General features: G+C 43.4%; 1 protein-coding gene across 4 annotated transcripts; it reads left to right on the top strand.

The window, feature by feature from the left end:
• Positions 1 to 1,910: 1,910 nt before the first annotated feature.
• LOC141270635 (uncharacterized) lies at positions 1,911 to 26,060 on the top strand. Of its 4 annotated transcripts, XM_073680713.1 has the most exons (8): positions 1,920 to 1,986; positions 11,799 to 11,878; positions 12,233 to 12,366; positions 12,496 to 12,675; positions 12,750 to 12,873; positions 12,957 to 13,054; positions 13,253 to 13,343; positions 16,615 to 26,060. In XM_073680713.1, the coding sequence occupies exons 3-8, from the start codon at positions 12,289 to 12,291 to the stop codon at positions 18,054 to 18,056; spliced, it is 2,013 nt and encodes a 670-aa protein (XP_073536814.1). In that variant the 5' UTR covers positions 1,920 to 1,986; positions 11,799 to 11,878; positions 12,233 to 12,288; the 3' UTR covers positions 18,057 to 26,060. The 4 variants fall into 4 exon arrangements, with proteins under 4 accessions (XP_073536816.1, XP_073536813.1, XP_073536814.1 ...); XM_073680715.1 differs by lacking the exon at positions 11,799 to 11,878 and having other exon boundaries at positions 1,911 to 1,986; positions 16,618 to 26,059; XM_073680712.1 differs by lacking the exon at positions 11,799 to 11,878 and having other exon boundaries at positions 1,911 to 1,986; positions 16,615 to 26,059.
• Positions 26,061 to 26,624: the final 564 nt, after the last annotated feature.

Raw genomic sequence — 26,624 nt, 5'->3', positions numbered from 1 at the left:
TGGGAGCCTTTGGAAGCTGGGGGCCCATCCTGAAGACCGAGTCGAGAATGTCACAGTGGCAGAGACACTGTCACCGGCCCAGAAGCAACAGTGCCGAGAGCTGCTTCAGCGGAACCGGTTTTCAGAGCTGCCAGGTTGTACACCTCATACATACGCAGCTCCGCTCCGTACACCTCGTACACACATGGCTCCGCTCCATACTCCTCATAGGGGGTAGTATGTTGTTCACACCTCTAGGGCTTTGTAATTGGTCCCCACAAGCGAGGACTGTCAAACACACACGGCTCCGCTCCGTACACCTTGAACACATGCGGCTCCGCTCCGTACACCTCGAACACATGCGGCTAAGTTCCGTACACCTCGTACGCGCGGCTCCGCTCCGTACACCTCATACGCGCGGCTTCGGTCCGTACACCTCTAATGTGTGCGGCTCCGCTGCGTACACCTCGCACGCACGAGGCTCCGTTCCATACACCTCGTACGCACGCGGCTCAGCTCTGTACACCTCGTACACACGCGGCTCCGCTCCGTACACCTCGTACACGCGCGGCTCCGCTCCGTACACCTCGTACACGCGCGGCTCCGCTCCGTACACCTCGTACACGCGCGGCTCCGCTCCGTACACCTCGTACACGCGCGGCTCCGCTCCGTACACCTCGTACACACGCGGCTCCGCTCCGTACACCTCGTACACGCGCGGCTCCGCTCCGTACCCCTAGTACACGCGAGGCTCTGCTTCGTACACACGCGGCTCTGCTCCGTACACCTCGTACACGCGCGGCTCCGCTCCGGACGCCTCGTACACGCGCGGCTCTGCTCCGTACGCCTCGTACACGCGCGGCTCCGCTCCGTACGCCTCGTACACGCGGCTCCGCTCCGTACACCTCGTACACACGCGGCTCCGCTCCGTACACCTCGTACACGCGCGGCTCCGCTCCGTACCCCTAGTACACGCGAGGCTCTGCTTCGTACACACGCGGCTCTGCTCCGTACACCTCGTACACGCGCGGCTCCGCTCCGGACGCCTCGTACACGCCCGGCTCCGCTCCGTACGCCTCGTACATGCGCGGCTCCGCTCCGTACGCCTCGTACACGCGGCTCCGCTCCGTACACCTCGTACACACGCGGCTCCGCTCCGTACACCTCGTACACGCGCGGCTCCGCTCCGTACACCTCGTACACGCGCGGCTCCGCTCCGTACACCTCGTACACGCGCGGCTCCGCTCCGTACACCTCGTACACGCGCGGCTCCGCTCCGTACACCTCGTACACGCTCCGCTCCGTACACCTCGTACACGCGCGGCTCCGCTCCGTACACCTCGTACACGCGCGGCTCCGCTCCGTACACCTCGTACACGCGCGGCTCCGCTCCGTACACCTCGTACACGCGCGGCTCCGCTCCGTACACCTCGTACACGCGCGGCTCCGCTCCGTACACCTCGTACACGCGCGGCTCCGCTCCGTACACCTCGTACACGCGCGGCTCCGCTCCGTACACCTCGTACACGCGCGGCTCCGCTCCGTACGCCTCGTACACACGCGGCTCCGCTCCGTACGCCTCGTACACGCGGCTCCGCTCCGTACACCTCGTACACACGCGGCTCCGCTCTGTACACCTCGTACACACGCGGCTCCGCTCCGTACACCTCGTACACACGCGGCTCTGCTCCGTACACCTCGTACACACGCGGCTCCGCTCCGTACACCTCGTACACACGCGGCTCTGCTCCGTACACCTCGTACACACACGGCTCCGCTCCGTACACCTCGTACACACACGGCTCTGCTACATCCACACTGTAAACCCCTCCTGACCCCACACATAACCTTCATCTCATCCAGCACCATGACAACCAGCACAGCAGAGTCCTGCATCCACTGAGGCCCCTGATCATGTGACCCCTGACTCCTCCCCTCCTGTGACCTCATCACAGGTCCTGTGCGCACAGAACAGCCATATATGTGGTGGCGGCTCTGCTGGTGGAGGTATGTGGAGATCCCCCATTACTGGGCGCAGGCCGCATTAACCCCTTCAGCACGGAGACTCTTTTGGGGTCTTGTGTTGCCCCTTTATAAGAATCATAAGGTTTTTGTTCTGTTCCCTGTAATAGATACATACGACCCAACTATGGAGACAGGAAGTGAGGAAACGTATTGTTCTCACGTACAGGGCCCCTTTCTTGGCCCCACACAGTAATGCCCCCATTATGCCCCTTATGCAGCATGTATGATGCCCCCAGACAGTGTAATGCCCCCATTATGCCCCTGTAATCAGGTGACTGGATACAACGCACAAACGCAAAGCTTCTAACCGTATGTTACTTTATCTACTGACAAGGGTGATGGTACGGACACATATAGGCCTTTATACGCTCCAGAGTGGAACACATAACTACGGGCATGTGCACTCACGGGTGGCGCGGCGTTAATCAGTTTATCTGGTGTTTCAGTGTAAAGCGCATCACTAATGGACATGCAGACTAGGCGATGGACATTATCAGACCTCTCGCACATGAGAGGTAGCACAGGCGCAGTACATTATTCTAGACAGAATCCATTCTATATGTCCTATGACAATTCATCCAAAACCCCTCCCGAGACTAGGAGACCCATTCCCATTCCTAGAGGTGAAGTGGGATATTTAAACATGGACACCTAGGTATTAGGCACATTTTGAATAAACATCCCTGTATCAAGCCTCCTGATGAACCTTTTGGGGAAACGCGTTGAGGTAGTTAGTTGAAACATTCTGTGATGAGTACCATACCCTTTACTTTGTATATATTTTGAGACGTATATCTGGTCCTTTTTAATGTATCAGTGTATTTTTATATGTGTGTATATATATATATATATATATATCAGAGTTAACTAGGGTTTCTGATCTGAGGGACAGCCACCTGTGAGCGGGGGCGCCATTGTCGTTCCTTAGGGTGCAAACCTCCACAGTTTGACAGTATCGGGTTTGTTTAAGTACGGTATAGGGTAAGGTAGTGACTGTATTCAGAAGCATCATTGTTTACATCTGTTTATATACATCCACAACAAGCCATTGAGCTTGTAATTTTGCTAGTATAAGTGTATCTGTTGTTAGTCCAGTTTTTAATGTATATATTTAATAAAGGTTTAAGATTTTATTTTAGGGGGGGTTTCCACAGTATTGCAAACTATATGGTACCATCCACCCCACCAACTACCTCGCAGCTAATGAATACTCACTTAGCCCCATTCTTGGTGTAGATACTAATGAACCCAGGACCTATGAGATATTTACCACACACTAGTTGCCAGGGCCGTATCATCCATAGCGGCAGCCCATGTGGCCGCTATGTTGCCCATGAATTGATAGGGCTCGGCACCGAGCACATTCACCTTACCCATCATCACAATTTCAGTGATATCCACATTCGCATGACGGTGAAACCATTGAATAGAATAGTGAATCAGGGAGTCAAAAGCTCCCTGATCCTCTATTCACTCTTCCCCTGTGAGTCTAAGACTCCTTGTACTGCAGGCACAATGGCGTCACACTCACTACATCACACCTGTAGGTTGGAGCCTCAGTATTCACACTGCACAGACTGGAGTAGAATACCTCAGGAGCGGAATTGGTTGAGTAGTGTGTGTGTTTTTCTTTTTTATATATGTCAGGAATTGTGGGGGCATCATACTCTGTGGTGGCAATCATACTGTCTGGGGACCCTCATTCTCAGCTACATGGGCACACAGGAAAACAATTTCCTGGTGATGAGTCAGATCTGGATAAGCAAGTGAGAAATACAGACCTTCATTCTATCTTGTTGCAGACTTGAATTTATATGATGTTGTGTGCCAGGACGGAGACATCAAATAGTAAGTTTTGAAGGAAAGCAAAGATATAATGGCAATATGAATCCGGATTCCAGCAGGGAGCATAGTGGAGACAAAGAGCAGGGTGATGTCCTTAGCTGAGGCCAGGAGGCCTACTTAGATGGCACAGAACTTTGCCCTGGGTGGACAGTAGGCCTAGTTAAAGGGGATTAAGTTAAGGAAGGATTCCTTATCTTAGACAAACAGGATTTAAGTAAATAATTGTCTATACTAGAGAGGAAGCCACAGTGTTGCCAAACTGGGGCACAAGTTCTCCTATGGACACTGAAGATGCAGTGCCATAGAAAGGAGTATGTGGCCCTCATTGAATGGACTTTGAGAGTACTAGTGAGTAGTTGTACACATGCACCACAGCAAGTGAGGTCCTCACAAATCAACTGGGAGCTGAGATTAGCTCTGAGGGGCTGTAGCGACACATCTCAACCCGTATGATCCCCACAGGTGATGATGGGCCTTCCCATAATAGTTTACTGGACTGTTGTAGCTTGTAACAAAAGTTATATACTGCTACATAGTTTTGGACTTTGTTTTCCCTCATTCATCTCCATATCATCTGGTGTGGACCTGCCAAGTACAAAAGCAGCATGTGGTCTGCAGAGTTGGGAGATATGACTCTGCGAAATATATACGTGTGTGTATGTATATATTTTGTTTATCTATTTTTTTTTTCCCTTTTGAGGTTGGGGGCCCAAGTACAGCTATTGCTGTGGGACCTGTGATTTCTCTCTATGTCGATGTGTATAGGATAATAGAGTATAATAAAGTTGTTAGGGACGTGACTTAACAAACATTGGGCAGTGACTCTGTTTACCCTATAGTGACAGATATTTCTTGTTGCTAAAACTGATATTTTTTTCACGTTAAACCTTTTTTAAAACTTTTTGAACCCCTTTGATATGCATTAAAATGGCAGTTATTAAGGGCCTTATTCCCTCATTGCCATTTTAAAACTGCAATCGGGAATAAGGGAATATTGCTGCCCAGTGGCAGCAATTCCCACGGACGTCAGCTGTATATGACAGCTGACACCCTGCAATATCGGCCCCTTGCGGTTTTGCAACCTATTGGGGCCAATTAACCCCTTAAATACCGCTCTCAAACTTGACAGCAGTATATAAGTTGTTACAAGGGGGTCACAAGGCCCCCTTTGTAGCCATCGGACCCCCGCGATGAGAATTGCGGGTCCCGATGGTTACCATGGTACCCTGAGGTCATGTGATGACCCCAGGGTACGGTGGCCAGTGAGATCCAACTATAAGCTGACTACTCTCATGCACTGCAGTTCACGAGTACTGCAGTGTAGGAGACCTGTGATAAAAATTATACATGTCCCACAGTGAAAAAGTGAAATTAAATATTTAAAAAAATGCACACAAATCACGAAAAGCTGTTTCGCCACTCAAAATGCAGTGTTTGTGAGAAAACAAAAATAAACAAAAAAGAGTACACATAATTGGTATCGCCGTATCCAGAACGGCTCGCTCTATAAAACTGGCACGTTTATTCCGTTTGGCGAACGCAGTAAAAGAAAAATATATAAAACACACCAAAAACGTCGCTTTTTCATCATACTGACTCACATGAAAAGTGAATAAAAAGCGATCAAAAAGTCATATGTAAAAAAAAATGGTCAAAATGAAAACACCAAACCGCAAAAAACAAGCACTAATAGCTAATGGCTAGTAGCTCTAATATAGCTCATTCGGCAAAAAAATATGTGCCCCAAAATGGTACCAAAAAAAATCTGCAACTCGTCCTGCAAACAATAAGCAGTCATACAGCTCTGTTCGCCAAAAAATAAAAAAAGTTACAACTCTCAGAATATGGAGACAAAAAAAATTGTTTTTATAAAAAAAAAAACATTTTTACTGTGTGATAGCTGCAAAACCTAAAAAAAATATCTGGTGTGAAGGAATGGCAACAGGGAGACCCCGCAGAATCTCGGTGTTGCAACCACTTGTGATGGATCCACAGCCCGCCACTCGCCTGATGTCATAATTACATCAGACGGAGCACGTGGTACGGACCTGCCTTCTGCACCTACGTGACATTCCGCACCCCCCTCGAGGACTCGTAAGGTCAGATTGGTACCATTCTGCACAGACACCACCTGTCCACATGAGTACATGAAGGCACCAGGGAGTGAGAAGAGGAGGCCTACTCAGTCACTGATGTGGCACCACACTCGCTCACACCCCTGACAGGCTGAGAGGCTCTTTCACTAGCTCCAGTGAAGCCGAGCCTGGTCGGCCTGGAAGAGCTGCCACCAGTTTCTATTTGATAGAACAGACATATATCGGGCTAGAAACTAGCCCTGTAGCGTATTCGTTGGACCGAACAATGGACGTAAGGTTCGTGGATCGAGATAAAAGAACAGCCCGGGGTTAAATTATATATTTAATCACCATAATGGCACACTAAACAGTACACTATATACATAAGGGTTATAAATACACAGTGGTCAGAGTTGCAAACACGAAAGTATGGGTACAAAAGATATAAAGCAGTTATTACAAGGCATTTATTGGTTAGATGGAAAGGCCTAGCTTTTGAGGGAAGGGCTGCCACATGGGAGGTTTGTGGGCCTTCTCTTTGTTGTTGCAGGACTTTTCCCACATGACTTGACGTCCCGACCTCCCTTGGAAAAAGACGATGGCGCCAGGGCTCCTGGCGTTCTTAACCCCTCTGGATCACTCCCACTCCTGACTCCTGGTCTCTTAGCTAAGAAACTCACAAAACTAAAATGGGTCATACGTCCTTACTGGATGGTCCTAGGGAGCTGGTTCTGGTGACATCAGATCCCGCCGGGCCCCTGCAACGCGTGGATACCAAACACTGGGGTCCTAGGGGCACCTGCAAGGCTGTGCTGGGTATCTCCTCATCCATAGGCGCTGGAGTGTGCTTAGAGCTAGGGTGATATTCCCCATTATCCCAGGTTCCCAAAAATCGGGTTGGTTTATCTCTGAGAGATATTGTATTCCCATAACTCGGTGTTGAGTTATAGTTTCTTAAACAAAGGGACACATGGCCGGGCTGGAGCAGCTGCACAGCTGCTGGTGGGAGATTTTGTCACTCACGGCCTGTCAGACCCCTCCTTTGCAAGCAACATTGTCGAATTACACTGTACATGGAGATCTCTATAAAACCTGCCACGTAGTGCACAGTGATGGTCATGGGATTGTCTTGAATATTCTTCACATCTGGTATCGCCGTAATCGCACCGACCCGAAGAATAAATCCGCCTTATCACTTATACCGCATGGAAAATGGCGCAAAAATAAGAATTATTCTTGTACTGCCGTCTATTTGTTCATTCTACCTCCCAAAAATTGTAATAAGGCCCGACCTACATTTATCCTGCGCTCTCCACTGAGCGCTTACATCAGGGTTTCCGTGTAAATTCTCCAAAACCACGATTCAGACAAAACCCCGGATGAACCCACTCACTTATGAGGCCGATGGAGTCACTTTGGACTGGTCTGTGTTCCAGCGGTCTCCCATTATTTTAGGTGTTTTTTTAGTGTGGGCGACGCCTAAAAGATGGATACCACCGGAGCAGACGCCAAATGGAGCCCAAAGTGTCTCCATCTGCCTCGTTATAGTGGGTGGTTCTACTGGGGGTTTTGTCTGAATTGCATTTTTGTGGAATTTACACGGAAACCCGCGGTAAGTGCTCAGCGTTCAACACAAGATTGAGATCCCAGCCTTATCCTGGATACAACAATAAATATTATGTGCCCCAAAATGTTACCAATAAAAACCCCAATTTATCCCGCACAAAACAAGCCCACACTCAGGTCCGTCATCTGTCACTGGAACTATAGGGGGTTCCCACGTTACTGGTAGAACAAACTGAAAAGCGATATGGCTCTTGCCCCCTCAAATCCAGTGAATTCTATGCTTCCAAATCCTAATTCTCCCCTCTTTCTGAGTCCCACTGTGCCTAAACCACAATAAGCGGCCACATGTTTGGTGTTATTGTTGTGGGGAGAGAGCACTTAACAATTTACGGGGTGCGTATCGCCAGAAGCACAAGTTGGGCACAATGTATGGTGGTGCTACAATATATGTGGGCACTACACTGTACTAGGGAACAATGTGTGGGTACTAAACTGGCAGCTTTGCAATTCTCCAGAAAAAAGCCTGATGTGGATGCTGCAAAATAGTCACTGCAGCCATAGATGAATTCATCGAGAGGTGTAATTTCTACAATAGGGTCACTTTTGGGATTTTTCTGCTGTTCTGACACCTTCGGGGCTCTGCAAATGTCACCCGCAAACTATTTTAGCAAAATATGCGCTCCAAAAGCCAAATAGCGCTCCTTCCTTCTAAGCCCTGATGTGTGGCCCTAAAGTAATTTCTGACAATATATGGGGCATCACCGCGTTTGGAAGAAATTGTGCATTAAATTATGGGGTCCAGTTTCACCTATTAACCATGAAAATATACAGCAAATACACTAATTACATTTTTACCACTAAAGTGTCATATTTCCATGTCTCGATGTTATAAAATTCTGTGAGGCACCTATAAGTTCAAAATACTCACTACACCCCTAAATGAATTCCATAGGCAGTGAAGTTTCAAATTTGGGGTCACCTGGGGGCGGGATGGTTCTGCTGTTTTCGCATGTCAGGGGATCTCCAAATGCGACATGGCATTCACAATTTATTCCAGGCAAGTAGTTCTCTTTCCTTTCCTAGCCCTGCCATGTGCCCAAACAGAAGTTTTTGACCACATATCTGGTATCATCGCGTTTGGGAGAAATTGTGTAACAATTTAAGGGGTCTGTTTTCACCTATTATCCATTGTTAAAATTACAAATTTGGGGCTAAAACAACATTTTCGTGAAAAAAATGAAAATTTTCCATATGACGACCTAATGTTATCAAATTCGATGTAGTACCTGTGGGTTTAAAATGCTCACTATACCTCAGGATAAAATCTTTGAGTGGACTAGTTTCCAAAATGGGGTCAATTGTTGGGGGTTTCCAATGTTTAAGCACATCAGGGGCTCTCCAAACGGGACATGACACCCGCAGACCATTCCATCAAAGTCTGCTTTCCAAAATGTCACTCCTTCCTTTCTGAGCCCTGCCATGCGCCCAAACAATAGATCTCTACATATGGGGTATCAGCGTACTCGGGAGAAACTGAACTAATTTTGGGCTCCAATTTCTCCTGTTACCCTTGTAAAAACGAAAAAAATGGGGCTACAATTACATTTTTGTTTAAAAAAAAATAGAATTTTTTATTTTCACTGCTCTACATTATAAACTTCTGTGAAGCACCTGGGGATTCTGTGTGCTCACCACACATCTAGATACATTCCTTGAGAGGTGTAGTTTACAAAATGGGCGCACTTGTGCCTAAACAGTGGAAACCCCCCACTACAGGGGCTCTCCAAAGGCAATATGGTGTCCGCTCTTATTTCTAGCCATTTTTGCTTTCAAAAAGTCAAACGGTGCTTCTTCCCTTCCGAGCCATTTTCCCTTGTCACCCTTGTGAAAATAAAAAAAATTGGGTCTGAATTAAAATGTTTGTGAAGTTAAATGTTTATTTTTTCCTTCCACGTTGCTTCAGTTCCTGTGAAGCACGTGAAGGCTTAATAAACTTCTTGAATGTTGTTTTGAGAACCTTGAGGGGTGCAGTTTTTAGAATAGTGTCACTTTTGGCTATTTTCTGTCATATAGACCCCTCAAGGTCACTTCAAATGCGATGTGGTCCCTAAAAGAAAAATGGTTTTGTACATTTTGTTGTAAAAATGAGAAATCACTGGTTAACTTTTAACCCTTATAACTTCCTAACAAAAAAAGTGTTTAAAAAACTGCTGATGGAAAGTAGACATGTGGGAAATGATATTTATTAACCATATCTCTCTGATTTAAGATCATAAGAATTCAAAGTTTGAAAATTGCAAAATTTTTCCAAATTTTCGCCAAATTTCAGTTTTTTTCACAAGCGCAAGTCATATCAAAAAATTTTTTAGCACGATTGTGAAGTACAGTATGTCACTAAAAAATAATCTCAAAATCAGTGGGATCCATTGAAGCGTTCCAGAGTTATTACCTCATGAAGTGACAGTGGTCAGAATTGTGAAATTTGGCTTGGTCATTAAGGTCAAAATTTGCTCCTCACTAAGGGGTTAAACAACTCTCCTTAGTGCGATCATACAACATACTAGCCTCTGATTGCTCAGTTGATGCACTGTACTACTTTAGTGCCATGTATTATCACTGCCTGTCAATGTAATACTTACAGCCCAATACATATGAGATAAGTGGTGGCTGAATGGTCATTTGGCAGATGGCTATCTCTTCCGACTCCACCATACACACAAAGCTTTCCTGTGGTCTGTATGAGGAGTCGCCTCCAGACCAGGGCTGTGGAGTCGGTAAGCCAAACCACTGACTCCTGAATTTCCATGACACCGACTCCCTCATACATGGCTCATGTTTAAGTGATAAATTGACTGTAGCACAGATTCATCTCCGCTAAAAGTCTAGACCCTTAGATCAGGAATAGGACAGACATTTATAGGACATTTCATAACTTTCCCAAATTCTTATGAAAAAAATATTGCCCACAAACTGCATTGAACTACTGTACCCAATTTATTATATATTTTAGGAGTTGGTCCATTTTATACCGATTCTGACTCCCACCAAAATGGACACTGACTCCAACTCCACAGCCCTGCTCCTGACTCCTCTAGTGGAGAATTATCTTCAAGAAAAACATATCGATTGGCCTCTGAAATTCAGGATGCCAGATCGTTCTCTGCCCTGATATGATCTGTTGGGAGGCCCTCAAATACATTATATAGTCGACCAAACCCCCCAAAATTAGTACATTCATGCAACTTTAGTCTAACGTTTATGGGGGTATTAAAAAGTAACTTATTGGACACTGCTTCTGGCCTGGCTTAATAGACTTTCGTTCATTGCAGGCTCAGACACCATTATTAGGCATTTAAGTATAGTAGTAACTAGACAGCCCCATACTATTGAGTACTTGGGGGAGGAGGGGCATTGAGCCGAAAACTGTCAAACCTTCTTAGATGCCATGTTTGCTTTTGACAGCAGCAAGTGGTTAAACTGCCAGGATTTTTGTTGCAGCAGCACCTGTACCATCCCTCCAGTGTACATCTATGTTCTGGTGCCCAAAAGAGTTATTTTCTTTTAAAACAGATGTTTAACATGTTAAAAAGTAACAAAATGTGTCTGATGCTTTTTGCATGTTTTTTTTCTTTTTACAAGAATTGTTGGTACAAATTTTCTTTTGAAACATTTTAATATCTGCTTTTTTCTGGTGTTTTTCTTGTAATATAGGAAAGCCTAAGGCCAGAACTAAAACCCCATAAAACACTGTACATGGAGACTTTGGTATCAAATAACTTCTGTCTTCGTATTCTTACAAACAAGCTTTTAGAAATGCCTCAAACTTCTGTATTTGAATCAGACATGAGATCTAACGTGATAGAAGATGATAGTCGGGGAAGACGGGAAATATATAGACGGCCGATGGTGATGTAGTCAGTGATGGACTCTGGCCAAATATGTTTCTAGAGCCGTAGTAGAAGATGAAGATGTAGTCCTCATCATGAAGTAGTTATTTCTCATGTCACGTGTAATGAATATCTCCTGCAGTATTGCTAATGCTGATTGCAGTGTCGGTAATTGAGATGAGAATTAGCAATAAGGAAGATGAGTCTATGAGAAACATATTTAGGTCCAGACTCTGAGGAAGAAACTGCTTGTTGTATGTGGCCTAAAATATATAGGTTTTATTAGTAGATGTAAAGAAGAAAACTAAAAACTGTAAAATAATAAATGTCCTCATATGTTTCCCTTAATATCTCCAGTAATTGTATTATTACACAGGATTTTTATGATGTTACATCTGCTTATCATCTTCTTCTTATTCAGACCTCTGCAATCACAGTAACAGTGTGCGTGTTGCTGACGCCAACAAGCTCAACAAACTTATAAAGAAGGCTAGCGCGACGGTGGGCCTACAGCTTGGGACTTTTGAAGAGGTGGTAGAGGATAGGATTAAGAAGAAGTGCAGAGCTATAATGGGCAACAACACACACCCGCTTTATGAACTGTTTGCGAAACAGAAGAGCACATTCAGCAATCGCCTAATACAACTAAGGTGTAAAAAGGAAAAATACAGGAGATCGTTTGTTCCAACAGCTATGGGGGTGTTTAACAAATGTCTGAAAAGCAATGTCTAAAGCATTCCAAATGTTATGTTATCATATGTGTCATGTTCGAGATCTGTGTTCTGCTGCTGTGATACCGCAATTTCCTCCGGGATAAATAAAGTATATCTTATCTTATCTTTATCTTAATCTCAGATCCTATCAATGAAGATCTTCTATATAAGATAATTTTCCAGATTTACCAATCAAAGATGGATATGGACAGAGACAAGATGGCTGAGAAAATATTACACCTCACCCTAGAGATCCTCTTCCGGCTTACTGGAGAGGTGAGAGATTCTGATGACGTCACATTACATCATTCTTTTCTATGGGAGTAACAGATGGACAGAACTGGAGAGGTGAGGACTCTGGAAATATCTGTAGTGAGATTTATTAATGTGTCTCTCCATAACCAGGATTACACAGTAGTGAAGAAGACCACTAGTGAGCGCTTTCAGGCCCCTGTGTCTGATGGATGGGGAAGAACTCTGGGCCTAATCATGGGGTTTCCATCTCACCCCCTGATACATGAGGATATCAATGACCAGAAGATCCTAGAACTTGCCTACCAGATGATTGAGCTGCTGACTGGAGAGGTGACACTGCTGGGACATTATACCGTAAACCTATGAAGGGATCTGAGGGATGACTGTATCATTGTATATGTCAGGTTCCTATAAGGTGTCAGGACGTCACGGTCTATTTCTCCATGGTGGAGTGGGAGTATATAGAAGGGCACAAAGATCTGTACAAGGACATCATAATGGAGGTTCCCCAGCCCCTCACATCACCAGGTAATAAACAGGAATAAATACACACGTCCTACAATTATCTGTATGTAAAGAATGATTTCAGTTCCTGTATGGGTCTCCTTCAGATCTATCCAGTAAGAGGACAACACCAGAGAGATGTCCACATCCTCTTCTTCCACAAGACTGTAAACAACAAGATCCCAATATTCCTCAGGATCATCAGGTAGATGGAGAAAAGGTGTCATGAGATCTCCCCTACAATGTGTAGACGGCTGTGAAGGTCTTGGGTTCGGTCTTGTTTTATCCACCCGTATTATATGTTTTATACTTGTGTAATGAGAACTGTGGAGATGGCAGGATTAGAGCTGATCATAGATGTGACTTCTCTATCTGTCTGTGACTTTTACAATATTTGTTTTAGGGTGAAGAGCTGACTCATATTAATTCTACAGAGACATATGTGAGGGGTGATGAGAGATGTAAAGAGGAGATTTCTACATATGTCTACCCAGGTGAGTAAGTAACCACTAAGTGCAGAAGTCACAGATTCTTCTCCGTCACCGGCTGTGACTGCTTTATTGGTGGTGTAGTCTGGTCATATCACAATCGTGTGATCACCATTTTGCATCTAGACCACAATATTCTCCTCCACCAAATACTGTTCAAATGACTTTGGGCATTGAAAGCCTTTTTCTATAGAACATACAACCTGGAAGATCCACCTACCAACTGAAATTAGAAGATCCTGACTCTTACCTGCCCAGATCTGTAAACTACAAAGCTAAATGACAGCATACACAGAATGTTCTGACAAGTTAGAAAATCACTTGAAGAAAAATATTATGATGGGCCTATAAGAGAAAGCTGAGGGTAATGATGCTGTTTGCTTCCTAGAACCCTGATACCTTATTAGAAGAATCTACCTTCTCCCTTCTGTGCAGCTGAATGTGCTCATATGGTCCCTACAAGAACAGGTCCAGTCTTTATGACCAAACTTTGCTTTTATGATCGACAACATTAAACGTGCAGTGAGGGTCAAGTGTGAATTTCTGTACAATAACAACAGAGTTTCCCTTTATCCTGACTTTTCAATTTCTTTTTAAACCAAATAACTTTAAACACGATTGCAATAAACTACATAAAAAACATTACACCTGTGCCATGATATATCTCTAAGCTGTGCTTGTCTGATGGCTGTAATATACATTTATTCATGCCTGCAGGAGATGTGTTGGCATGGTTTCATTGATTCACTCCACGTCATAAATTATATTATCAATCCTAAGGAATTCAAATACAACCTCTCCTGAAATAGGGAACAATAATACTTTCTCTACTCTTTTGGTCTGTACTCATAGTAGCTCCAACGGTTTATCATAAATAGGTGCAACTCCGGTTTAGTGTTGGAGTTCTCCCCGAAACATACGTTCTTATTGGGGATATAACGTGTTTTTTTATGCTGTCTTTTTTTACAGATTCATTCTCTATGATAGTTTGATTGTGGTGAGATTGGCCTGCCTCACTGTGAGTCTGTAACTCCATGGTAGTCTTTAAAAAAAAGGTCTCCATTGTCTCGTCCAAAAGCCCGAGATCTAAATTTAAGACACCTCAGCTCTTCTCTATTATAAAAAGTTCTCATTAAATGTATATTTCTTCTTGAAACTCATCTGACAGAAAGTATTGTCCCTTACAATAGTTTAAATTGCCAGGAGCTACAGAGCCACATAAATCTTTTCAATAGATGTGTTATTGTTTATAGTTAACCCCTTAACAACCCTTGCCGTATTAGTACGCACATTTGCGTACCCCCCGTTCAGTGAGGGCTGCTGCGCTGAGCCCTCACTGAACCGAGCACATGTCAGCTGATTCTTACAGCTGACATGTGCCCGCAACAGCCGCGGGTGGAATCGCGATCCACCCGCGGCTGTTAACATGTTAAATGCCGCTGTCAATCTCCGACAGCGGCATTTAACGCGCGCTTCCGGGTAGCACGTCATAAGTCCCTCCCATCGGTGACCCCGTCACGTGATCGCGGGTCACCGATGGATGGGCATGACAACCCAGGGTCTGCAGCAGACGCCTGTGGTTGTCATGATCTGGTCGCTATGAGCGCCACCTAGTGGTCGGCGCTCATAGCACAGGACCATTTCTGCTGCATGCAGGGGATCTGCTGGTCCCCTGTATGTAGCAGAGCCGATCGGACAGTTGCTGCTTCTAGTCTCCTATGGAGACTATTGAAGCATGCAGTAAGTGAAAAAAAAAAGTTTTTAAAAATATAAAAAAAAAATATAAAAGTTTAAATCACCCCCCTTTCGCCCCATTCAAAATAAAATATATATATAAAAAAACCTACATAGATATAATTGGTATCGCCGCGTTCAGAGTTGCCCGATCTATCAATATAAAAAAAGAATTAATCCGATCGGTAAACGGCGTAACGAGAAAAAAATTCTAAACGCCAGATTTACGTTTTTTGGTCGCCGCAAAATTGCAATAAAATGCAATAATGGGCGATCTAAACATCGGATCTACCCCAAAATGTTATCAATAAAAATGTAAGCCCGTCGCGCAAAAATAAGCCCTCACCCAGCCCCAGATCACGAAAAATGGAGACGCTACAGGTCTCGGAAAATGGCGCTATTTTTTTTTTACCAAATTTTGGAATTTTTTTTCACCACTTAAATATAAAAGAACCTATACATGTTTGGTGTCTATGAACTCGGAATGACCTGTAGAATAAGAATGGCAGGTCAGTTTTAGCTTTCAGTGAACGTGGTAAAAAAAAAATAATAAAAAACAACTGTGGTATTGCACTTTTTTTGCAATTTTACCGCACTTGGAATTTTTTTCCCGTTTTCCCGTACACGATATGGTAAAACTAGTAATGGCGTTGAAAAGTACAACTCGTCCCGCAAAAAATAAGCCCTCACATGGCCATATTGACCAAAAAATAAAAACGCTATGGCTCTGGGAACAAGGGGAGCAAAAAACGAAAATGCAAAAACGGAAAATGCTCCGGGGCTTAAGGGGTTAAGGTTCTGCCCATCACCCTTTAACCCCTCTACATGGATTTGGACTTAGACAGAGACCCCTAGGCTTGGGATACAGTGTTGCCTGCTGTTTTGTGACGTGAGATAACAAGACGAATAGTCAGGTGTCAGGTAGCCGGTTCAGAAACAGGAGGGCAGAGAAAATGCAGAAGACACAAGCGTAGTCCGTAAACGGGCTGGAATCACAAGAAGAAACGAAATACACAATCCGGGAGCTGAGCACAGAGGACTGAACCAGAGGAGACCACGGCTGTATCTGGCAGATTCCGGCTTTAGTAGAGTGTGATGCTTTCCATTTGAGTTAAGTAAGGAGCATGTTTGACTTTGGAAGAGCGAATTTTGCTGGATTGGTTTATTGAAGCCATGTTGCTTTTCAAGAGCCTTTGAACCACTAATGATGTGGAAACATCTGTTTTTCCATTGACAGATGATGGACCTGAGTGAGGGCTTGTTTTTTTGTGAGATGAGTAGAAGTTTTTATTGGTATCATTTTTGATTACATAACATTGTTGGTGGATTTATATGCCATATATGGGAGGCAGAATGAACAAATAGTTGAACACCACGCCCTACTGGTTCATGCTATGAGGTTTTCTGTTAGACTGTGAACTGTCGTTGTCTTGGTGAATAATTCAATATTTTTGCCATTTGTACCAACAGTTTAAGTAGAAATGTTAAAAAATATAAATTTCATGAATACTTTATTCGCATATAATATTTTTTGTTTACTTAGCAGATGACTGTACCAGGAGATCAGAGGGACAGCTGACATATTCAATTTTCAAATCAGATTATCTTGAGATCCCACAGGATACTATTGAAGTGAATACCTTTACTCCAGATATACCACCATCCCTTCACAGCAAAGACCTGTCATCTGATCCTTTGAAACAGGTCCCGTCTTCTGATTCATTACTGACTACTAAGGAAAATCAAAGTCACAAAATAAGCATTAAAAAGCAAACTGCTCCTAAAGCTAAGAAGCCATTTTCACTGTCAGAATATGGAAATAGTTTTCCCCTTGAAAAGTCTTTTGTTAAACATCAAAAAATTCACACAGCAGAGAATAGACTTTCTTGTTCCATGTGTAGGAAATGTTTTAATAAGAAATCAGATCTTGTTAAGCACCAGAGAACTCACACGGGGGAGAAGCCTTTTTCATGTTTAGAATGTGGGAAATGTTTTACACAGAAATCAAATTTTGTTAAGCACCAAAGAACTCACACAGGGGAGAAACCTTTTTCATGTTCAGAATGTAGGAAATCTTTTAACCAGAAATCAGATCTTGTTGAGCACCAGAGAACTCACACAGGAGAGAAGCCTTTTTCATGTTCAGAATGTGGGAAATGTTTTACAGTGAGATCAACTCTTGTTACACATCTTCAAACTCACAAAGGGGAGAAGCCTTTTTCCTGTTCAGAATGTGGGAAATGTTTTACAGTGAGATCAACTCTTGTTACACATCTTCAAACTCACAAAGGGGAGAAGCCATTTTCATGTTCAGAATGTGGGAAATGTTTTAACCGGAAATGGAATCTCGTTATACACCAGAGAACTCACACAGGGAAGATGCCTTTTTCATGTTCAGAATGTGGAAAATGTTTTACACAGAAATCAAATTTTGTTAAGCACCAAAGGACTCACACAGGGGAGAAGCCTTTTTCATGTTCAGAATGTAGGAAATCTTTTAACCAGAAATCAGATCTTGTTGAGCACCAGAGAACTCACACAGGAGAGAAGCCTTTTTCATGTTCAGAATGTGGGAAATGTTTTACAGTGAGATCAACTCTTGTTACACATCTTCAAACTCACAAAGGGGAGAAGCCATTTTCATGTTCAGAATGTGGGAAATGTTTTAACCGTAAATGTAGTCTTGTTATACATCAGAGAACTCACACAGGAGAGAGGCCTTTTTCCTGTTCAGAATGTGGAAAATGTTTTACACATAAATCAGGTCTTGTTAGGCACCAGAGAACTCACACAGGGGAGAAGTCATTTTCATGTTCAGAATGTGGGAAATGTTTTATTGAGAAATCAAGTCTTATCAAACATCAGAGAACTCACACAGGGGAGAAGCCTTTTTCATGTTCAGAATGTGGGAAATGTTTTAACCAGAAAGTGCATCTTAATAGACATCAGAAAAGTCACACAGAGAAGACTTTTTTATATTGTTAATGTAGAAAATGTTTTACTTGGAAAGACACACTTTTAGCAAGATTCTTGCTAATTAGTGAGTGTGTCCTATAGACTGGAGGCAACTTCCTGTGACAGAGAACAATGAGACAGTGTCCTTCCTGATCAGTGAGAGAACTGCTCTCTCCTCCAGCCCCACACTTATCTGATTGGTGCAGAGCAGGAGAGGAAGGTACCGGGACTTGCACAGAGGCTGCACGTCCTGAGTGAGCAGCTGAAAAACCTTCCACCCGACTAGCTCAATGACCTTTCAGATCATGTAACACCGCTTTACATATTTTCAAAAGTTGTCAGGTTCAGTTATGAAATGAGCCATTTCTTAATGATTTTGACCTCCTGAATTCAAATTGGACAATGAAAATTTTTAGTTGTCTCTATGATATCAAAGAAGTTTTCCTTTTACTGCTGCATGTAATTAGTGCATAAATGTTTCAGTACTTTGAAACGTTATTATTTTTGCAAATATACAGATGCAGTATATTTTGTAATGCCAATTTTCTGATATTTATTTAGAGGAAGCTTAGCAACCATTCAAATAACTAAAACCTGTCTTAAACACTATTGCGAATTATAAACAGCACTAAAATTGCACTACAAAATTTGGTCCTCATTCAGTGACAACTCTTTTTTGCTTGTTTCTTGTACTCCTGCTTCGGATCATCTCTTACAATTGTCCAACAGTAATCTGCAGGCATTGATGGATTCAATTTTCCTTGATATCTTCTCTTTTGCCGCAATATCTTGGTTAAATATCTCACCATGTTCGTCGCTCACTGCTCCGCAGTTTGGTGGAGAGCAGTCTAGAATGGAAGAAATTCATCTTTAAGGACATGTTACAGCCAAGATCCTTAAATGTTTTGAGGAGAATTAACACCAACTCTTCATAGTTAATGTATCTGCTCTTGAATTTCCCAAAAAATTAGTTGCCATTAATGCAAATGCTAACCATGCAGCCTTTTCCTTACCCTGCAACAAACAAAGAAACTCCTCATCTTGAAGAAGCTTATGAATTTGAGGTCCAATAAAGACTTCTTCTTTTATCTTTGCTTCACTTAACCTTGGAAATTTATCAATGAAATGCATGAGTGCTTTTACATTTTTATCCATTGCCTTTACAAAGTTCTTCATTAGACCCAACTTGATAAGATTTTGATAATACCATTGCCTAGGTGGGTCAACAACGTCTGGATCCAGGACAGTTTTACTCCCTTGTTTAAGTGAATGTCGGAGAGGCCAGTCTCTTTTATTGTAGTAATATTCTCTTGCACGACTATACCAATCGCACAGAAGGCAGCAGTACTTTTGTGTATCTGTACTGCCCCGACAGGGCCTCTGCAGTCACGGTACTGGTGCACAGCGGTCCGAGTGCTGGTATGGTCTGACCGGGGGCGCACGCCAGTCTTTATCAATTGTGGGGGAGTTAATAAAATAATAAAAAGGTTTGTGACGTCAGTTGGGATGCTCGGCCTGGTATGGCCGGGCACTGATGAGGGCCCCTGGGAGTTTGGTGATGAGCAGTACCAGATGATTAACCCTTCCCAACCTGGGCTGGCTCCCAGGGGAGATGGAACAGGAATGGCGCAGCAGGAAATAATCAGCTTGAGACAGGGTGATAACCAGTTTGTACCTTTTACTGGAATCCAGCACACAGCTCCAACAGCTTCTGTACAGTTCACATACAGGAATTTGGACCGGCCTGCATGGTGAGGGTTCAGTTTCACTGCTGTGAGGTTGTGCTGCTGCTAATTTTACCTCTGTTAGACGATTCCTTGGATCCCCAGGAGTCCAAGGTAAACAGTTACTTGATCTGTGATCCCTTCCAGCGAGCAGGCAACATGAATCCTGTCAGAACACTCACTTTGTCTTGCAGCAGTGCACTTGACTCCATGCGGTTACTGAGCTCCCGGGAAAACACTTCACTGCTCGTTATATGAAGACCGAGCAAGCTCACAGTTTAGCACAGACTCTGGAAGTCTCTGTGCTCTAGGGACGGGACCCTGCCTTGTGCAGCTTAAAAATGCAAAGAGCAGACTTCTCTCTCTTGCACAGTGAACTCCATGATGCTGCTCCTTCCTCACACACTACAAACTACAATAAAGCACCTCCTCCCCTCTAAGGGATTGTGCACAAATTCCTGATTTGGCAGAAGTGCAAAATCCTCCAGTAAGGGATCGAGTAACAATATATGTAGGTAATGAAAACAGCAGAGAACTTATTCCTCACTATTGCTGCAATATATATGAATTATATTACACATGCAGGCATTTTGTGGCTCTATAGACACGGGCGCCACATATCCACCCTGGAGACCAAGTAAGGGGCAATCACATTGATGGCATGTGCGAACAAGTAGATCGAGGAGCTCCTGCCGAGCATCTAGCCATTTATCCGATATAGGACCTAACGATCATCCTGAAAATTGCCATACATCTAACAGATAACTTTCTGAGTGTGGAGGTATTTTGCTCCAGGGGAAAAAAAAATGACTAGGAAAAGACACAGAAAGACGGCAGGAGAAGTAGGCTTTAAGCTCCAAGATGACACCACGGTCGTCACGCTGGAGACAGATTGAGCAGGGGAGACGAGGAGGAGGGAAGTGGTGGCCAGGCTGGAGTAATTTGCCTGCACAGAAACACAGGTCTCAGCAGGTGACAGTGGCCTTCTTATAGCAGCTATCCCGCACCTGTGCTCGGGATCCAGAGTGGAGGAGTTGAGTGAGGAGGAGATGGGAGAGGCAGCCACATTTATGGAGAGTCGAAAAGACCACAAAACTGCATGTGGCACAGTGCTCAGTGCCCCACAGCCTAATCTAGACCATAGGGACATACAGGTACCTGAGGAACCTCTTTAAAATAAGTTTTCATGGCAGTGGTACATGTAAATCCTCTCTGTCTGCTTTGAATGTACAGTTTGGTGGTCTTTAAAGATGAGATAACAAGTATACGTCACAAACTGCAGAAAACCGAGCAGGGGCAGTGGATGGCAGAGTCAGTGCCATTAAGGATCAGATAACCGATACAAGCAATGAGAACAGGTTTGCAACACAGCAAATATAAGCACTGTTGGTGAAAACAGATGACCTTGAAAATAGATCAAGGCGCAGCAATATATCACTTATTAGTGTGCCTGAAGAAATAGAAGGCTCCTCTCCTGAATTCTATTAAAACTGGCTGAAATTAATAATCGGGCCTAAAATCTTAACCCCCCTATAGGTTGTAGAAAAAGCTCATAAGATGCTGACCCGTCCTCTTCCTCCTGAGCCTCCACCAACACCTGTGCTGGCTGAAATTGTACACTACCAGGACAGAGATATTATCGTGCGACAGGTAAGAGATCACCCAGATCTAATGATTAATGGATCCAAAGTCTCAATCTTTCCAGATTATTCTATAGAGATGCAGAAACAAAGAGCCAAATTCCTTAATAACAAAAAACATCTGAGAGATCTGCACGTTCCATATTCAATGATATACCCTGCCAAGTTAAGGGTGGTAGCCGGAGGTACTGTGCACTTTATTCAAGAGTCAAAAGAAGCCCTTCGTTGGATGGATATAAATGAGAGGCAAATACACCGGGATCAAATTCTTGATATCACAAGTTGAAGATCCTGTGGTACAAACCCTAATTCTTCAAAAATATGGTGATCCGTGAGTATATGGGAAGACGTGTGTCCCTGCTTGTTGGACAGTTCTTTACAAATGTTTTTTTTAGGTTCTATTATGATTATATCACAGTTTTTATGCCTAATTGGGGTTAAATTATCCCCCAAGGAGACTTAAGTTGTAGGTGGGATTCTCCCTTACGTACCTTCAACAGTGACTGAGCCACCATTTTTTCTACTTTAAAAGAGACAACTATGGAAATATTTTGCCCACACTCTTACCTGGAGAAAGGTATTTTATATTTGCCTGTTATAGTTGGAGTTATATGGGGGGGGGGGTCTCTTTTTTTTTTTTCCTTTTGTTTCTGGGCATATTCTTATTGCCCGCAACCTTATAATATGCAGTTAATTAGCTATGTAAAACGGAAATGCTATGTTGATAGAATACTGGTAATGACATATCTACTACATTAAATATGGCGCAGTCAGTGAAAATAGTTTGCTGGAATGTAAGGGATCTTTCTTCTAGTCTTAAAAGACAAGTAATCTTTCAGTATCTTCAAACGGAAAAGCCTGCTCTGATTTGTCGGCAAGAAGCACATCTTACCTCTGAGAAACTTCATCTACTAAACAAAAAGTGGTTTCAGGCCGACTATCACTCCACGCACTCTCCATACTCTTGGGAGGTCAGTATATTAGTACATCCTAGTGCACAATGTGAGTATCTTACAGTCGTAATAGATACAGAGGGTCAGTACGTAAGTTTGTAGAATCATACATAATATTCTCACTATTATTGCCGGCTTATTACAAATCCCCAAATTAGAATAGGGGACTTTAATAATATACTGGAATATAAGGAGGCATGAAGCTAAGATGGTAGAAGGCAATTGTAACCCTTTGGTCACTTACTTACGAAGACAGCCTTAATTGATCTTTGGAGAGCCCATCATCCTAATGTATACCACTGCTCCTGTTTTTCGTCCACATTCTCCTCTATGTTGAGAATTGATTTAGCTCTTTGAAATTAACTGATGCAGGGTCTTATATCTGACATCAGCTACCAGCTGCACAAAACAGGCTGAAAGATCAGGACATGCTGAATCAGGTAATATTGCAGGCTGCAGGAAGAAAGAAGCTGTTTCAAAACATGCAATATTTTGAAGAGAAGGGAGTCACCCAGAGGGACTGCGCCTTTATATCCAGGTTGCAGACTAGGGAGGGTAATGTGGTACAGTCCACAGTGGACATACTGAAAGTGTTGGAGGAATACTGTGCAAAGCTGTATACTTCTCAGGTTAAACCCTCAGAAGAAGAGATCCAGACCTTCCTAGATAAAGCTCAGCTCCCGGTCCTTTCCTTAGACTCAGAATTTAGAGCTAGAATGGGCACTGAGCTCAATGGCCAACGATAATGGATGATGTTCCAGTGTAAGTATATAAGTGATATAAGGATGTATTATTACAAGTGTTACTGGAGGTATACAATTCATGTGTTGAAGGGGAATCATTGCCCACGTCCATGCAGGAAGTCATAATTACAGTATTACCTAAACAAAGCAAGGACCCCAGCTTTCGGCAACCTATAGACCCTTATCTCTTTTAACAGTAGACATCAAACCTCTTGCTAACAGACTTTCAAAATTAATCTCAATAATACGCCCCGGTCAGTCTGGGTCATGCCCAATAAGTCCACCGCAATCAATCTCAGAAGGCTTTATATTAATATGTAAGAAAGGGCTGATAATATTGGTCAAAGGGTGATCCTATCTTTGGGCGCCGCTAAGGCCTTTGACAGTGTAGAATGGCTGGGCTACATTGTATCAGATGGGCTTTTGTGGCAAATTTATAAAATGGGTACAATTACTTTATTCTGACCCAAAGGCCAAAACGAGAGTGAATGACTGTCTAATCCATTCTTGTTACACAGAGATACAAGTGAAGGCTGTCTCCCTTATTGTTTGCAATAACAATTGAACCTCTTGCGCCAGTAATTAGTAAAACGTCTGACATAATTGGATTTAAATATGGGACCAAGGAAGAGAAGGTGGCATTGTATGCCGATGATTTACTCTTAATCCTAGGGGATGCTAGGGGGTCTCGGGAGAGCACGATGGCGACTATCTCTAACTGACTTATTCCTTCCAAAGACCACAAAAGACAAGGGGGCACTCAATACGGGTGAAAGAATGGCCATTCTGGTAAACAGGAAAGGGTTCTTTACAGTTAGAGCAGCCAGACTGTGGAATGCCCTGCCACAAGAGGTAGTAATGGCAGACAGGGCTGCCACCAGGAATTTCAGGGTCCCATACTGGCAAAATTTTCGTGCCCCCTTGAGACTCCGCCTCCACCCCTCGAATCACCGTCCCACCGCCCACTCTTGGAAAAACTTCACTTCTGCACCATGTCCTCACCAATCACATATTAACAGTTCCCATCAAACACCACATCACATACTTAGCCATCAGCTTTTTTTTTGGCCAAAAGATTTTTTAAGCCGCCACCACGACAAGGTAGACTCTTTTAACCGGGTCCTACTCTACTCTAACCTATTAAACATTTCTTAAAATATCCAATACTCTTTTTAGGTATATTTTTTAAGAGAATGTGTCACATACATTTTTTAAAATGACCAATAATACCACATACAAGGGATAAATACTGTCACACCATGGCCAGATCACATTATACCACCACTTAGTGACCGAATATTACAACACTGATCATTAATAAAAAAACAAAACAAAATGCTAAGTGCCATTATACACAGGAGCTGTGTATATAGTGTCAGTGTACAAGTAATACAGGGATCACTAGTGATATCATACACAGAAGCTATGTATATAGTGTCATTGAACAGGTAATACAAAGAACACCACTGACATTATATACAAGAGCTGTCCATATAGTGTACAGGTAATAAAAGGATCACCAGTGACATTATACACAGGAGCTCTGTATATAGTATATAGTGTCAGTGTACAGGTAATACACTGACTCACCGGTAATGTCTCTAGTTGAAGATATTCGCTTTTCATCCAGCGCAGACCGCCATCACTTCTTCCAGCCAAGATTCGTCTCTGCATAAAATAAAACAGTTATCTAGAGCACCGCTTACAGAGCACATTCCCCACTTTTGCCATTCTACACAGCTGAATACAGACGTACACCCACCATTAATATCATTAGTTATTATGCAAGTCACCATTCCAAATATAAATTGTAATCCACCACTGTGCCCTCACTAACTATAAATAGCCTCTTTCCCCATCCAATAAATATCTAAATTAATTAGCACCTGTACTCTTTCCCACAATTCATTACCAGTCACACTCCATTATCCTCAACACCCCCCCACTTTGTACCTCAAGCTCCCCGATTCATTGTTTACACGCCCCCCCTCCGCTCCAATTCTTTAAGTTATGTCCTCTCTCCCACCTTCACCCTCTATTCATTATCAACTGCCCTCCCCCACCCTCCATCATCATTTACTGTCCCCCATCCCCCAGTCTCAATACATTATCATATAATTCCCCCACCCTCAAAATTCATCATTATTTGCAGTCCCCCACCCCCTCACTTCATCATTTGCAGTTCCCATTCCCATCCCCCTCTCACTTCATCATTTATAGTCCCCTCACTTCATCATTTGCAGTCCCCCTTCAACCCCTCACTTCATCATTTTCATACTTTCATCCCCTGCAGATACAGCTCCGCTTCTGCTGTCCTGGCAAAGGCCAGTGGTGCGCGTACATGACAGTGCATATGAAATGACGTCATCGCAGACGTGCCATCACCTGACCAGAAGTCTGGAAAAGGCGGAGGGAGCTGAATCTGCGCAGCCGTTCAGGTAGTTTGATGGCTGTGGAGCTCCTGGAAAGCTCCCAGCACTGACGCACAGCAATTTGTTACACCCTGGGGCCCAGTGAGCAGAAGAACAAGAGGAAGAGCCCTGACTGGGCTTGGCCCCCTCTGCTCACCGGGCCCCATACAGCAGTAAGGGCAGTAATGCCCTGATGGTAGACACTATAACAACTTTTAAAAAAGGGCTGGATGATTTCCTCAGTACACAATATTGTGGGTTATAGATAATTTAATGACAACAAATGTATAATTGGTGGAGAAAGGCTGAACTTGATGGACCTAAGTCTTTATTCAATGAAACTTTGTAACATCCCCATGTTTCTGTAAGGCGACCTTCACCCCAGGACATTCAGAACTTATCTTAGAAAATCCACCAAAATGGGGATGAATAACATAATTACAAAAAAACATTGAGGTTCCAGTGCACTGATTGATCTGACTGTTACCTCAGCAGGAGGTAAGACTGAATTGAATACCAGTCTGTAAAAAAATACTTATTTCTGTATATTTTTTTCTATCAAGGACTTATCAGATGCGATCGATCAGACTATATCACAATATTCTTATAAAAAAAGTATCGATTTATTCTTGGATTGTCCATTAAAAATGTTTTCATTAGTTACATAAAATAATTAAATAGTTACAAAGTGAGTGTCCATTTGTCCATAATTATCTTAATTGTTGAGATTCACCCATCTTTCCCTGGGATTCTGGATGGTAGATTGCATGTGTCCAATACGAGTGTCAGGATGACACCATGTGTCCGGGTAAAGCACGTGTCTCCTTGGGCCTACATCAGCAGCTGTTTCCTTCACACATAGATTCTCGTCCAGTGTCCTGTGAAATGGTAAGAACCCACCCTGTCTCTAACATGGGATTGTATAGGCCGATCATATAGCACCTGTTCTTCTGCATATGGCACTGAACTAAAAATACACAAATAGCGCATGTCATCTAGAAACCCTAGCAAGATGGCTGATGCAATCTTATGCAATGTATGGTACAGAATTCAGAATAAAATGAATATCCGTAATTAATATTTAACACAGTCCTCCTGCTGAGCCACAACAAAACACCTTAAAGGGA

Source organism: Phyllobates terribilis, unplaced genomic scaffold, assembly GCF_046119375.1.
Source record: "Phyllobates terribilis strain yellow unplaced genomic scaffold, ASM4611937v1 Scaffold_5__5_contigs__length_657084704, whole genome shotgun sequence".
In the NCBI taxonomy this organism is placed as follows: domain Eukaryota; kingdom Metazoa; phylum Chordata; class Amphibia; order Anura; family Dendrobatidae; genus Phyllobates; species Phyllobates terribilis.
The sequence above is the reverse complement of the archived record's forward strand: the minus strand, read 5'-3'. Positions and strand labels throughout refer to the sequence as shown.

Coding starts and splice junctions, on each gene's coding strand:
- LOC141270635 (XM_073680713.1), top strand. CDS start 12,289: ATGGATATGGACAGAGACAAGATGGCTGAGAAAATATTACACCTCACC. Junction 12,874..12,956: donor CCAGCCCCTCACATCACCAG/GTAATAAACAGG, acceptor GGTCTCCTTCAG/ATCTATCCAGTAAGAGGACA. Junction 13,055..13,252: donor ATATTCCTCAGGATCATCAG/GTAGATGGAGAA, acceptor TATTTGTTTTAG/GGTGAAGAGCTGACTCATAT.